Here is a 14,957-nt window from a genome sequence, read left to right as displayed (position 1 = left end):
AAATTTCTGCCTTGGGAAGTCTGTTACTGAAAAGAAGTGGTTTCCCATAAAGTCATTGTGAGACCACCCCAATCATAGTAACCATGGAGATGACTTGGCTAGAATGGATCTTCAAAGGATCAAAGGGGAATTCCTTTCTACTCCACATAATGATTTGGTTGTCGTTTCTAAGGAGATCCAATTCATCTTCTCTAGATCTTTGTTTTTTTGTTTATAGAGTTCACAGAGAACTCACAAAGGAGACCTAGAAACCATTTGTCATTAAGTTCAGCCATTCCACCCTTCAAAATTCTCCAGTATTGGAAGATTTTAGCCAACCCCTTCACTTCATCCAAGTTAGAGCCCCAACCCTGCACTGGAAACCCTAGATCTGGACTCTATCAGTTTCTACAATGAAGACCCAAATTTCAGAAGTATTATGCTAGCCATCAGTTTTGGTATATATTGGATAGGACAACACTCTTCTCCCCCCCCCCACCCAAAAAAAAAAGGGAGTTTGATCCAAACAGTGGAACTGAAACCCTAATTTTAATTTGCAAGTTCAAGTTTGCTTCATATAGATCCTGGAAGAACAGATCCAACATTAAAAGTGGTGCTGGATAGGTTTAACCATCTTCAGGTTATCCTGTTAGGACTTAGGATGCTTTGGCAGTAAAATAGAAGTCAAGTAAAATGATCCCTTAACATGCACCCCTAGATTAGAAAATATCCTAGATCATTTGAGCTACCAGTACTCTGTCATCAATGAATAAAAAGAACAAAGAAAGTCACCTTTTCTACGGCGCAGCATTATGGTCTTCAGAACAGCTTGAAGTTTCTTGTAACCACTGGATGCATCTCTAGATATTGGGTTCTTTATCTGAAGATAGAAATTTTTATAGACAGCATATGGATCATACTTCAGAAATCTGAAGTAGCTGAACATATCATCAACTGAATTTTGCATCGGAGTTCCTGATAAGCACCACCTTTTTTTTGCTCGAAGACCACAGCAAGCTCTGGCTACTTGAGTTCTGTGGTTTTTTATGGTTTGAGCTTCATCTAATACCACCCTGAACCAAACAACCCTAGCAAGTGCTCCACAACCAATGTCAAGAGATGAACCATCAGTTCCCTTCCTACCTTTCTTTCCTCTCTTGCTGGAGTTAGACATCTTTTTCCTTTTCTTACTGGTTGAAAATTCTGATGATAATCCATACTTTTCCCCATTTCTTTGGTCACCATCATCATCATCATCAACTAAAGCTTGCTTTGGAACTTCATTAGTTACAATGGAATAGGTTGTGAGAACCACATCATATTTTGCTAGCTCAACAGGATCCTTTGTTCTAGAGCCTCCATGATAAATCAAAACTTGCAATTTAGAACTATCAGGGACCTTGTCATTCAGTTCCCTGGCCCACTGACGAAGAATACTGGCTGGACACACAACCAAAGTACCCGCTGAAGGTTTAACCTTACAAAATGCAGGAACAGCACTAACTAACTTTGGAGTCTTTTTAACGTCGCTCGATTCTTCATCATTCTTTAACTTTACAAAATCAGAAACACCATTATCATCATCGTCATCCAAACTCAAGGGTTCAGGTTTTGATGTGCATTGATCTCTTGCAGTGTATTTTGACTGCAAATGCATCTGCATTTGTATAAGGGCAATCGTCGATATAGTCTTACCAAGGCCCTGTTCGATAGCAACAGGATGAGCCCAGGAAAAATGTTAAGCAAAAACCCAAAAAATCTACGAAATAAACAGAATAGAATTGAGAAATCAGATAAAGAAGAACAAGAAACCTGATCATCGGCCAGAATTCCACCTAAACAATGCATACTAAGTGTTTCCTTTTGCAGCATCCATGCCAGAGCAATTTTCTGTATGAATAACATAACATCGTCTAATATAAAAGAAACATCAATTATGGAGAAATGCAACCATGAACAAAGTAACATACCTGGTGCCTTAATAGAGGCACCACCAAAAGACCATCAGGTAAAGTAGCTTCTAGCTTTGGCTGTGAAAGATCCTGCAACAAAAAGCAAAGGAGAGGATCAAATGTTCCATATAGCAAAACAGTATAGCACTGAATCAGATCAAACATCATTTGTGGTTGAAAGATGAAACGTAGGACCCCAAAAAAATCCTTTCCCAAATTCTGTTTGATTTCTATGTCTAGGGGAGCAGTCAAGGTAATCCACATTCACAGATACCACTTTTATGGTTTTAGGCAGTGTTGAATTTTGAAAGACCTAGACCACTGATGTAACTGGGTTATTACAATTTTATGATTTAAAATTACAAACCCATCCAGTTGGTGCTTGTTTAAGATTTGGCATTATTGTCCTAGCCTTTGTCATCATCAGGAATTGGAGCAGTAGAAGGATCTCCTAAGTCTTTGTCGCAGCAAGAATCATCATTTACTTGTATTGGGAAGAGTTGAAGAAGCATAAGGAATTCTAAGCCATTGTTTCTGTAAAGCATTCCTCGCAGATTGAGCCCTATGAGCACATTATGCCATAGATGTAGGCTCCATAGTTGTCAACCCATCTAGGCAATTCAATGTGCTTGAGGGGCTGAGAGCTGAGGCAACACCAGACACTTAAGCAGTAACAAAGCTCCTGGACACCATGATAGCTCACAAGATACTGTATTTATTCTTTTGATTTCTCCTAGGATATTGTCTCACCTATCAGAAAAAATGACACATCTGGCATCTTGAGGATTACGAAGCTGAGAGATTCAATAGCATCTTGAGGATGAAGAAGTTGAGAGAGTACAACACCAACAACAATAAGCCTTCTCCCAACTAAATTAGGTTGGCTACATGGATCATTGCCTTCCAATCAGCTCTATTTGAGGCCATACTAGGTACATTGCTAACTTATGCATATCTTTTTTCAACACTTTCCCTAAAAGTTATCTTAGGTCTGCCCCTAATTCTTCTAAGTTCTAATTCCTTCGATCTCAATTGGATCACTTCTCCATACAAGGGCATGTAAAAGCTTCCGATGAATGTGGTCGTGCCACCAATTGTTTCAAATTTCAGTCAAACTGACCAAAATAAACCAATATGAGTTGTCCCAGCCAAAAAATTAGTACTAAGCTACGATCCATCTAGGTCGAAATTTCAACCAAGATTGATCATCCCACTAGGATCAAACCGAAAATGGACAATTTTGGTCCATTTGTAATGAAAAGGAGGAGCATTTCAATAAGATATGCAGGTATCGTCTAGAAACCAACCCTATGATTTCGGAAATTAGAAAAATCATCTAATTACGGGCCTTCTTCCTTGACTTGCAATGACACTTCTCCTCTTTTTCTTTCTTCTTCTCTATTCTTCTCTCTTTTCTCTGCTCTTGGGTTGGTTACAAGATCTTGGATTCTGACATGGTATCAAAGCTTCTGTATCAGCCTAAGGAATCCTTTTCTTCTTGCCTCTGATCACCTTCAAGGAACCCTTTCTTCTCGGCTTTGATCACCTTTCCTTCTTTCGCTTTTATTGGTGTTCGGCCACCCATTACTGATTTATCCATGCATTAGATCCTTCTTCAAGAAACTTATGAAGTGATCTAAATACCTACTAAATGTATCCAGTCCCCAACCAACCCAAAAGAGCCAAGAAAGGGGCCCAAGCCCATCCAGGGGTAGAATGGTCATTTTCCTACCCATTGATTGAGTCATATTTGGTTGACCAAGTCCAGTTTTATTTTAGAAAAATAATTATATTTTTATTTCCTAATTTGGGGTCTTAATTGTTGAGTTAATGTTGGTCTTTGATTGTTAGTTGGAGTTGTTAGTAGGTAAGGATGGGATTCCCCAATTTTAGGAACCTTATCTTAAAAGGTCTATTTTAGTTCAAGTTCTATTTAAGTGGGTAATCGATCCCAATTTAGTAAGGATTCATTAGTTGAGCCTAGGAAGGTCAGTGGAGGGCCTGGACGCTATAAATAGCCTAGTTATTCATGCAATTTTTCAGTTTTGAGTTAATGAAATCGTGAATTGAAGAAAGACTTGGTATAATCGTGGGATCCCTGAGAGGGTGACCTGCAGCTGTTTTTTGAGCTTTGTTTCTGCAATTTTCAAGTTGTTTCTTCTTCTTCCAGCATTCAATCAACAATCACAGCCATCCTTCTCCACAAACAAGTACAGCCCTTTCCCCATCATTCCAGCCCCTTTCCCAAACCTTCTTCCCACATTTTTAGATCCATCCTAACTATGACTACCTCATTCCAGCCCCAAAACACCCTATTATACCCTTCCTAGAGTCGCCAAGCCTGCTGAATAGGGATCTGGTCTTCTTTTATGCAAACCTACCTTAGTTAGAGACTTCTAGAATTCTGAGTTCTAACCCTCTAAACTGGTTAAGGTTGTTGAAGTATCATTGGGAAACAGCTCTGAAACTTAATCACAACCACCCCAGTCCATCCCCAACCCAACCAAACTCTAGTCTTGACCTAGAATTCAAATTTTGAATTCTGAATTAGAATTTTCTTAAATTTCAGACCTGTTTTCAGCATTCCAGCAACCTTTTAGGCCCTTTAAAACCATAGCTGAAACACCTAGAAGCCTTAATCAGAGCTGGTTCTTATTTAAGAGGATCCTGGATATCCAACCCTAAACCCTGGTTTGCATCACTACTGCTGCTACAGCTGAAGAAGCCAGAGAACCTCAAAGGTTACCGGGCTTCCTTCCCACTTCAGATCAATTTCCCTTTAATTTATCTCGATTAGTCAACTAACTAAAACTCTAAGCCTGTGTTTGGTTCCGCAATTCCCGGATTCCAGGGAATCATGATTCCAAGAAGAAGAAAAAAACGTTTGGTTCTATATTGACTCGGAATCAACGTGATTCCATGGAATCCAGTGGATTCCGCAACTTAGTGTAAGAACTTGATTCCATAGAAGCCACCTCAAGAGGTGGTTTCCCCAAATAGAATCATGAAAATTCAAGCATGGTATAAATATGGGTGATTCCATAGAATGCCTTGTATCTTGAGAAATACGAACTCTAACTCTCAACCCTAGTCTCTGTCTCCCGAGAAAGGCAGAGTCCATTGATGGACTCTTGAGTTGTATCTCTGCAACTCTCGCTGCAAGTCTCTCAAATCTTCTTCTTCTGCAAAATGTTGAGAAAGGCGATGTCCATCGACTCATAACCCTAGTCTCTTGTTTCATGATAAAGGCAAACTCCATCGATCGACTCTTGAGTTGTCTCTCTGCAACTCTCGCTGCAAGTCTCAGATCTTCTTCTTCGTTGGCTTCTGCAAAATCAAGCTGGTCCTACATCTTCTTCTTATTCGGCTTCTACCAAATCAAAGGCAGGCATCAACAATTGGTTTGAAATATTCTCTATTTTGTGGTTTTACTTGGAGTTGCTTTTGTTATTTTTTTAGCTTTTCACCCTTTTTTGACTCAATGAATTAGATGGAAGTTGGTGATATTGTAGATGTCTGTTTAATGTATATCTCGTGTTAGAAGGTAGTGGAACTTGAACCTATATTTCATCTATGTTTGTCCTCTATTTTGTGAAGTTCTGGTTTGATAATGAATGTCTAATACCAGTATATATTGAATGTTCATGTATTGACTTGATATCTAGATCTATCTGTCAATTGAATTTGTGTCTCTCTTAGAAAAACCCTTTTCATGTTATGAGGAATGGTTTGAGTCATGGGACTCATGGCATTGTTCTATTCATATTATATTTTCTTTCGTATCCATTTTCCTCCTTTCTTTCTGCCTTTTGAAAAGAAAATGGAGACTAACTTTTTTTTTTTTTGGTCAAACAACTTTGACTGAACTGCTGTCTTTGATTGCTTTCCTAACTTCTGGGTTTGTCTTCCTCTTCAATCCTTAGATTTTGATAGAATTGAACAACTGCTCAACTACTTCTTGTATCAACCATGTTTCTGTTATAGCCACCTGTAAGTTGTTTCACCCAGCAGAGGACTGAAATTTGAAGAGGAGTCATTTGGGTCCATGCATAGTGTAGGTTGGTATGACCCTGAGGTTTAAATTTAACTTTAGAACTGAAATGGTGATTCTGTTTGGGTACTTATTGTGTAATATATGCTAATCATTTAATTTTTTTTAGTTTGGGGTGTGTTGCTTTTGTTGCTTAATGTATCCATCAGCATGTACTAATGCAAGGGAGATCACCTTAAATGTAGAGTGCATTTCCACTCTGCCCTTGAATTTTTGCAGCCCTTTTAAGAGGCATGATAATTAGGACCTAAATGATTAAGCTTAATTATCCCACTTGGCCAAGCTCATAGTTGCATTAGCTAACAAATTAGTGGAGACACAATTCAGGTCCTGCTTGCAAGGTAAACTACATGCTCTACAGTTCATGCTAACTGGGTGTTAACAGCTGCAACAGAATTTACTACCATATTTGTTTTCATGGCCTAATCAAAATTAATGGCTGCTTTCAGTGTTCAGAATACTCACCAATTATAAGCAACAAAAAGTTAAGGGAAAATAAGTCCCCAGCTGTGTTTGTTAACAGATATAATTACAAAAAAAATTCTACTTAGACTGAAGAATGACAATTGCAATTGACAAATTCTAGTACCAGTAGGATGTTTCTTAACCCTTGACAGCATTTGGTGCATTTTAGTGAAGAGTAAGTAGGTCTAATAGCTAACTTACCATGAATTATCAAGGTTACAGTGACAAGAGCTACTTTCAAGTAATAAGGAAGTTTGGACTAACTTTCAAGTAATAAGGAAGTTTGGACTAACTGCGGTAGATTAAGCACTCTGCCTAAGGGACAAACTCGGTGACCTTAGACCCTAGTTTGACCCCATTTTGACCGTCCAATTTTAAGATATAATTATTTTCTTGAATTTTCGTACTTCCCAAGACCCTAAAAACAAGAACCTTAATATCTTTTAATTTAGTCACCCAAACCCAGCAAAACTTGGGGGATCATATCCCGATATCAGTACCTACATTCCCTCCAAGTTTCAACCCACTCGGACACCTAGAGACCCAAGCTTCCATCTCAAGGAATTTATCTTATATCTCCCATTGGATGGGTTATGTATCCTCAAGATCCTAAATATCATCTTAGAGCACATCATATTTGACCACAAAGCATTAATCTAACCTTTTCCCCTAGGATAACCATCATCTTCCCCCTCTCCAGTCTCCACCTTCCCTCCCAGTCCCACCCCTAACCCTATCCCCAAAACCCTAGAAAATAAAAAAAATAAATAACAAAAAAACCCTAATTTGAAAACCCTAGTCGAGGAATAATACTATAATTAAAATTCTGCTAAAACAGAGTTGTTTTCCTCAATTTCCCACCTGACTACAGCTTAGTCAAATCCTACTCTCCTTCTCATCGTACCTAAATCAACCCTAGACCCTCCTTAACCCTAGCTGATGTTAGACCATATACAGCTGCTGTCCATTAGAAGTGAAGCTTGACCTAAAACAGTAAAGTTAAAACCCTAATTACTGCTGGTTTCTCTGAAAGAGGATCCTGAAGACTGGCCCTTGACCTGGGGTTACATCATGGTCACCTTGTGGTGGTAAAGCAAAAGCGCAATGACTGTATGTGGGACTGTCAAACTTTGCACTGCCCCAGCCAGTCAGTATTTGTGATTGTGCATTTCATGTGTGCTGGAAGTAAGAAACATTGTAAAGTACAACTATCAATTTTGTGTTGAAAATTTCATGCAGTTAATGTTGATTGAGACAATGCCACCAGTGATGGAATACCAAAGGTGTTCAAGGTGCTCAGAACAAGTTTAAAAGATTTTACACAACTCTAATTCAGACCTCCCGGTTTCAACCGGGCAATATGATCCTGCATTCAGCAATGACTCCACTAATATTTTTCATTTTATGTAGTCTTGATGTAATCATTTTTCCACTGTGGAAAGAATAGATGATAAACAGTCACTTGTTAGGAAACAATGATAAATCATTTGATTTCAGACAATAGAAATAAATTCAAAGGTTTACTAACAAATCGGTACACAGTTTAAACATAATAAGACAATAGGAAGAGATCTAAAGTTCAAACTGGAATATACCTGTAGAGCTGCTTGAAAGATAACTCTCTCATCATTCTCTGCAGATCTTTCTTCTCCCAAACGAAGACGATATGCAGGATCACTTGAACTACTGTACAATAAACTAGTAGGCTTGACCTGCATCACAGATGTAGGTAGAAGCCTACTTCCTCTATTTTCATACATAATAACATCATCATCGTCATTATGATAGGTTTTGCCATAATTATCTGGTATGTAGTTGCTAGTCCCATTCTCCAAAGAACTTTTTGATTTAGTACTTGGTGTAGAATGATTATGAATTGGTGAAATAATTCTCCTTGAATTTTGTTGGGATGAAACCTTCCCAGAAGTTGTACCAAGAATCTCATCATTCCAGGAATCAGTTGTTTTTCCAAGATTTTCAATGTCTACAAAATTCATTGACCAACTTGTATTTTCATTTTCTCTGGAGCATTTAGCATCATCCATCAGGGCACTCTCCTGATTTGAGATTTTCCAGGTATCACCATAAGCTGGGTTCATTTGGAGTTTAGTCCTTGGATAGTGATCATGGTTTGTTGACCTTTCAATAGAAGGTGATGTATTTTCAAGCAATACAGACTTCTGAGAAGACCCATTATAACCTGCATATTAAGCAATTATTCAGTACCCATAACAAAAAGAAAAAAACCTCACAGTCAGAATATTTTCACAAGAATTTAGTCTCTACATGTAGACGTTGAAGCCTGTGAAGGAACCATTCTTGGAATTTGTGAGGCAGTAGAACCTTCAGCAAGTGAGGTGTGCTTTTCAAGACTGACTTCCTTTTCACTATCTGAAGATGTTAAATCTATAAGATCCATTGAATTTGAACAATGTCTTTCTGCAGAATACTCAATACGAGAAACCCTGGATGATAGCCCAATCTGCAATTGAAGAAAAATATCAACATCCTAATCATCAACCGGAAACATCAGACAACAGGTTTCATAAAAGAGAACTAACAAGCGGAGGTCAATCCCCAAGACAGTGCAATTTCTCAAAATTAATCTGCATCCATCTATTCAAGAAAGAGAAGCATCTTGAAGGAAGACAAAGAAATTGTGCAGAGATGCATGGGCAATTGGATCAGTTGCATCTACTGAGATGCATACTGTTTTCTAGAGAAATTGCACATTGATGGGAAGAAACCTCACTAGATCAGAATCCAAAATGAATCTTTGAGTTACTGCAACCTACAAGATATTGTGTTAAGATTTGTAAATTTCATGTATACAACAACAGAAAAAAGCTGATTTCAAATAAAAGCTGACTGGAGCAAGCAATAAGCATATAGTTTCAACAGTTGAAGAATAATTTCTGTTTGGTGAATAAGAATCAATTATCAACCATCATTATTTTTTGAATATTCCAAGTGGGTAACAATTTTCAACATATAGAATAAACTATGCTACCGGTATCCTTCAAGATAGGACCCACAACATACTTGATACAAGTGAACAATGACAGCAACAATGGCAAGTACCAACGTAGGTCCAGACCCCCAAGTGAATTTATATATGAGGTTTTTTTCCAGTTTTATTACCCCAGAGAGGAGAGAAGGCAGAACTCCAAAGCCATCAACCAGCCATCAAATGCTACAGTTATAGCTTGTCGCTTAATAAGAAAAAGGGCCATACACCTGAGTGCAAGAAGCTACCACTACAGCAGGATCTGAGGAGAGGCAGCATGCTCAATCGTAAACAATTTTTTTGTGGAGAGGATGTTCCCATATTCAAACCCATGACAACCAGATTATAACAGAGCAACCTAATAGTCAAATTGCGGCCCACCTTCAATAAATGAATACGCTGCAGTGTATAAGATTCTAACATGGATTCCGTTGACCTGATGCAGAACCAAAGGCTGGCAGAAGAAGAATTAGACAACAGCATGGATTCAGGACCAAAAGAACCAGCACTGGACCAGGCCAGTTCAAGCCAGCTCAATCAGCCATGGTGGTCTTCAACAAAGTCCAAAACACTGTTTGGTTAGTAGTTACTGTTCACATACAAAGTGCCACAGTGCCATGTTTGACTTAAGTGGTAATTACTAGAAGATTTGTGGGGCCCAAGCATAGAGTCTTTATGCATGGAAGATTTAGGACTTCCAGTTTCTACTTTTATGAATGCTACCTCTAAGATTTTCTATTTTGAATTCTAATAGTTCCTGTTTCCAGTCTAAGCTTGCCTAAGCTATTAATAGGCCCCTCAATTGTAATTAAAACAGATCTGGAGAAATCAAATTTGCAGGCCATGTTTCAATTGCTTTATGGAGTACCACAAGTTCAGCAGCTGAGATAGTTGCAGGAAGAGAGCCAGTTCTGAGACACCCCATGCCCCTGACCCCCTTTCTTTTTCCAACTACTCTTCTCCATCTTTGAATTCAATTCTCCATGTGTACCGTGCTTGCAATTGCAACTGTGAAAGCATCTGTTGCTGTTTTCTTCCAATTGAACCAATTTGCTCTTGCTACTGTGAAAAAAATCGAAGACAGTCGCAAATCCTTCACACCACTGACTGCTAGCTATTTGTTGCTGATTATTAAGAAGGCCTTGTCACTGTTCTGCGAGTTTACTACTTGCTGCAACCTTCAATTTCTTACATTTATAAACCCTTCTGGTTTATTAGACTGCCATTCCATCCCATCCCCTTTTTCGTTCGACCCACCAATTCATTCCATTCACCTTCTGAATTGCCTATGACCACATATTCTCTATTTTCTGCCCACCTCCTTAAGACCGTCATTCCAGCCATCAAAACTTAACTAAACTTCAAACGCATTCTCACCATCACCAAAGCACCACTGGGTCCAACTTTAGGTGCTAGTGGTGGCTAGTCTGGTCTGCAGCATCCACATTACAAATTTGGGAGCTGTTGCCTCAAATCTCTTGTTTGAGCCACCAGAAGTTGTTGAGATTTTCAGCACCTGTTTGATCATAACTTGAATCAATTCTGCTGGCTGACTTGGTATCTATTTACTAAATTACTAATTCTGATTTGCTTCTATTCTGGTATTGTACCTGGGTTGTCCTACTAAACTACTGGAGGTCAATCTTCATACTTGGGATTGCAACCTCTGAGTTGCAGACTTACATTAGGACCAGTACATGGTCAGGGATAAGTATGTACTGATCCATCTTTTCTCCAAAACTTAAAAGACAGGGATGTGTCCAAAAAAGGATGCAGGTCCTGGGACTCAACTGAACATATAGACAGAAGGTGATTTGATATGTCAAAAAGTGGGACACTGTCTCAACCTTCTTCTTCACATCCATGTCCAGGTGTTATGGATTTTTGGCACATTTGGCACACATTTACCATACCAATACAGCCACAGTAATGTCATTTTTTGTCCATACATGTACTCCAGAGAACATAAGATGTCCATGAACATAGGGAAACAAGAACTGAAGTTTCAAAAAGACACACATTCGGGCATGACATTACAAGGAAGGGGCAATCAGTGCTCCCTACAGTTGGATGCAGAAATCTAGTGAACCAAATATACAAATCATTACTTACAAGTCTTCCCAGAATCTGATCGTAACCCTGTTCCCTACATCATATGTATAAAATCAGAGTGCACGAGACAAACAGCAAGCACAATGCTTTTGCAAAGAACCAAGTGCTACGCAAAGAATATGCATCCAATCCACACTATTGGATCCTGAAATGAAATGATCAACCACTACAAGGTTGAAGGTGTTGGCGGAGGAATAGAACCATAACAACCCTCCCCCCGGGGGCTCGCGGCTGGTTCACTGTGCTTGGTCCTGGGTCCGGTTCATGCCCGTTGTGTCGGGGTTTTGGGTGGGCTCTTTTTCTTTCTTTTTGTGGGGGGGGGGGGGGGGGGTTCTTGTGGCCGGGTGTTACCGGCTGAATTGCAAGGCCTGGCAGGTTCAAGGTTTTCCTTATTAGAAATAAAAAATTAAAAAATAAATAAAAAAAGAGATTGCTGACTGGTGAGAAACCTTCAGCTATCCATTAACATATGCATCATTCAAGAAGGATTTGAACTTCCTGTTGTAAGATTCTAACTATGTAGTGTTTGTGGTGTTTTTCTTTTTTTTTTTTTTTTTTTTTTTTCTTTTCTGTTTTTTGGGCAGGGGGGGGGGAGAGTGGGGCAGAGGACCAGACTGGATTGGACCAATCCATGCAGGACCTTTAGATCCAATCAAAAGATTGAGCATTCATCCCAATCTAGAACAGGGAACTTACTACGGCGAATCTAGACCCAATCCTGATCCCTTCAATTCAATGTGAAGAAGACCAGAAAAGTATGCTTTCAAGTAAAAGAAAAGTGGCAATTAATGTAAGAGAAGATATTGCCCCATAATAAACAAAAAGACAGAACTAGATTCACTTTAGCCTACTAAAAATAGGTCAGCAAAGGCTTTGATGGTGGTGGTGGAGGTTGAACTGTTAGCATCCTGTAGCTATATTCAAGCAACTCGATCAATCTTGCAGTCCAAGCCTATCTCCCAATAACATTTAAGTTAATCGATTTCCAGAGGCAAATCTAATAGTCCCTCAACCAAACAGTTTGCAATCTTCTTCATTGGAGAAAGCACTGAAAGACGTAGGCCTCAATAAGCAAAAACCAAGCATATACAAAAACATATCTTGCAAAGAAAATACCCACAAACAGAAATGCATTCCATAATGCTGATTGACTCACATTATTATATCCAGTCACCCTCATGTAATACATTTGACCATTCCAAACAAATAACATCTAACCATCACGTTCATGAGTACATACAAACCAGTATGTAAAATAGTGACAAGTTGCCAAACAAGAAACCATAATATCCAAAAACAGCTAATTTCATCTCTCTATTGCATAACTAATGTCCTATTCTTCTCACTTTTCGACATAGTGCCTGTAGAAATTCTCTCTTGCTTTTCAACATAGTGCCTCTAGAAAACTTAAGGCATTTTCTATTAATAGTTATGAGGTTATTTTTGTTCTGTTTTAGAACTGTAATCATTTTTAATCAGTGCATATTGTTATAGAACTTAGTGATGCTAACAATTAGCTGAAAAGAGACGTTCCATGCCCAAGTGTCATGAGCAACTACCATCTCAATTTCATCTGCCAATAAAGAGTTATAGCACTTCCAGCCTAAGTTTCCAAAGCCCTGGACAAAAGAAAAACCTTTTCTAAACCCAAAGTATAATGCATTAACTTATGTAACATGCCCAGATAATCAGCATTGTCTCTTGGAACTTTTCCTCGCGAAAAAAGCACAAAATCTCTCTACATGCTTCTTGAAGAAGGGGGTTGGAAAGGAAGCTGAGCTAACAGACAAAGAGGAACTTAAGTATTAACACTTCTAGTGACAGAACATACCAAATCTCAACAACAAAAACCTAGCAAAAATCTATCAAAAATTCCAGCAACCAGATATATAACCAAATAAAAAAAAAAAACAACTTCCCAACCCCATCTCGGAAGAAAGAAAAAAAGGAAAAAAACTAAGAAATTAAGCCGAAGGAAATAGATCATGCAATTGAAATTTGCAGGAGAATGGAAGTCCAAAACCTAGAAGCTAAATAGATTAATTCGAAAAAAAGAAACACAAATTTTTTACATTGGCGATTTGAACTTACACTGCGAAGAATTAACCACAAATAATCCAGATTACTTTGCCGTAGATGAAACAAACTACTGAAGAGAGACATAAAATCGAGTGGCTTGGGCGATCCTTAATTCAAATATCAACATAAAAATTGGTTCTTGAAACGCTAATATGTACTTCATCCCAAAAGAAATTAATGTAAACGCTACTATGTACATTACAGTAACGGCTAATCTGATTCCCACAACAATATGGAAAAGGAAATTAGAGAGTTGGGAAAATTCGCGGCTTTCCCGCACGATTCTGCGACTAACATGCGCAGTTGCAGCCGGCCACGTAGCAAACGTGCGCCGCGGTTTTGACTGAACGGTTGATCCTTAAATGGACCAGATCAGACCAAATTACTCGACGACCAACCAGACCATAGATTAATCGAACCAAGACCTAGTTCATCGTGTCATCTATGAAATGCCATGGCTTGTAGGATCCAAATTTTATGTGTTCAGGCAGGGCGTGCCATAGCGTATCCAACTGCTGGATACCTTACTTGTAATATCCGATCTGATTATTTAATATCATAGACAGAGCATCCAACAATCAAACAAACGAATACACACATCACTTGAATGTAGAAGATTTGGGTTCTCATTCTTATTACCAAATCTGATTGGTATGGACCGATCTGATGTACCTACACAATGACTCCGAATCCTCTATCTATGTGCTTCAGTCACACTCTTGAGTCATATATTTATGAACCAGGACGAAATGATTTGGGTTGATTTGATTGGAAATGCATTAAGGTTTTGGTCTATGAAACGGTTTGTTTAGAACTGGTCTGGTCAGCTGGTCTGATGTAGGGACCATGTACCAGTGGCTGCTATTCTTAATTCTTTTGTCTGCTACTATTGGCCATTTGAATAGATTTCAAACTAAGTAATGACGTCTTCAAATGGGTAGAATTTAAAATTTCGCCAAGAAGTCAAAAAATTGTGACAACTTTTAACCGAACTAATGTTCTTCAAGCTTTTCTCTCTTCAAGCTTCTCTCTCATCCATTAGCAAAGCTTGCATGGTACTCGTCTCTAGTAACAATCACACTTACGAATAACCCAATTATCTATAATTAATAATTAATTATTTTTTTAGAAATATTCAGCACCAATTTTTGAGTTGTCCCTAAAATTAATGCCTTTTCTTGAATTATCGATTTTATCAATCAGACCTATAGGATGAAACTATATCAAAGATTTCCTATCATTAAGAAGTTATTAAGTATTAATGCAAGTAAGGGTGTGAAATTCTAACCAGCCCTATCAAACCCAGTTATGG

At 38.5% G+C, this 14,957-nt stretch overlaps 1 protein-coding gene across 1 annotated transcript in view; it reads right to left on the bottom strand.

Annotated features, from left to right (window-relative positions):
* LOC149012611 (helicase-like transcription factor CHR28) overlaps positions 1-13,915 on the bottom strand; it is a 39,166-nt gene extending 25,251 nt beyond the window's left edge. Inside the window, exons 1-6 of the mRNA XM_089159861.1 lie at positions 13,658-13,915; positions 8,734-8,929; positions 8,043-8,647; positions 1,950-2,021; positions 1,792-1,869; positions 772-1,681 (exon numbers count right to left, since the gene is read on the bottom strand). Coding sequence (XP_089015987.1) covers positions 772-1,681; positions 1,792-1,869; positions 1,950-2,021; positions 8,043-8,647; positions 8,734-8,929; positions 13,658-13,729 — 1,933 coding nt within the window. The 5' untranslated portion in view covers positions 13,730-13,915. The remainder of the gene's footprint in view (positions 1-771; positions 1,682-1,791; positions 1,870-1,949; positions 2,022-8,042; positions 8,648-8,733; positions 8,930-13,657) is intronic.
* Positions 13,916-14,957: the final 1,042 nt, after the last annotated feature.

Source organism: Hakea prostrata, chromosome 6, assembly GCF_041222555.1.
Source record: "Hakea prostrata isolate BN-2017 chromosome 6, UWA_Hpros_2, whole genome shotgun sequence".
In the NCBI taxonomy this organism is placed as follows: Eukaryota; Viridiplantae; Streptophyta; class Magnoliopsida; order Proteales; family Proteaceae; genus Hakea; species Hakea prostrata.
Note: the sequence above shows the minus strand (reverse complement) of the source record. Positions and strands in the feature narration are given on the sequence as shown.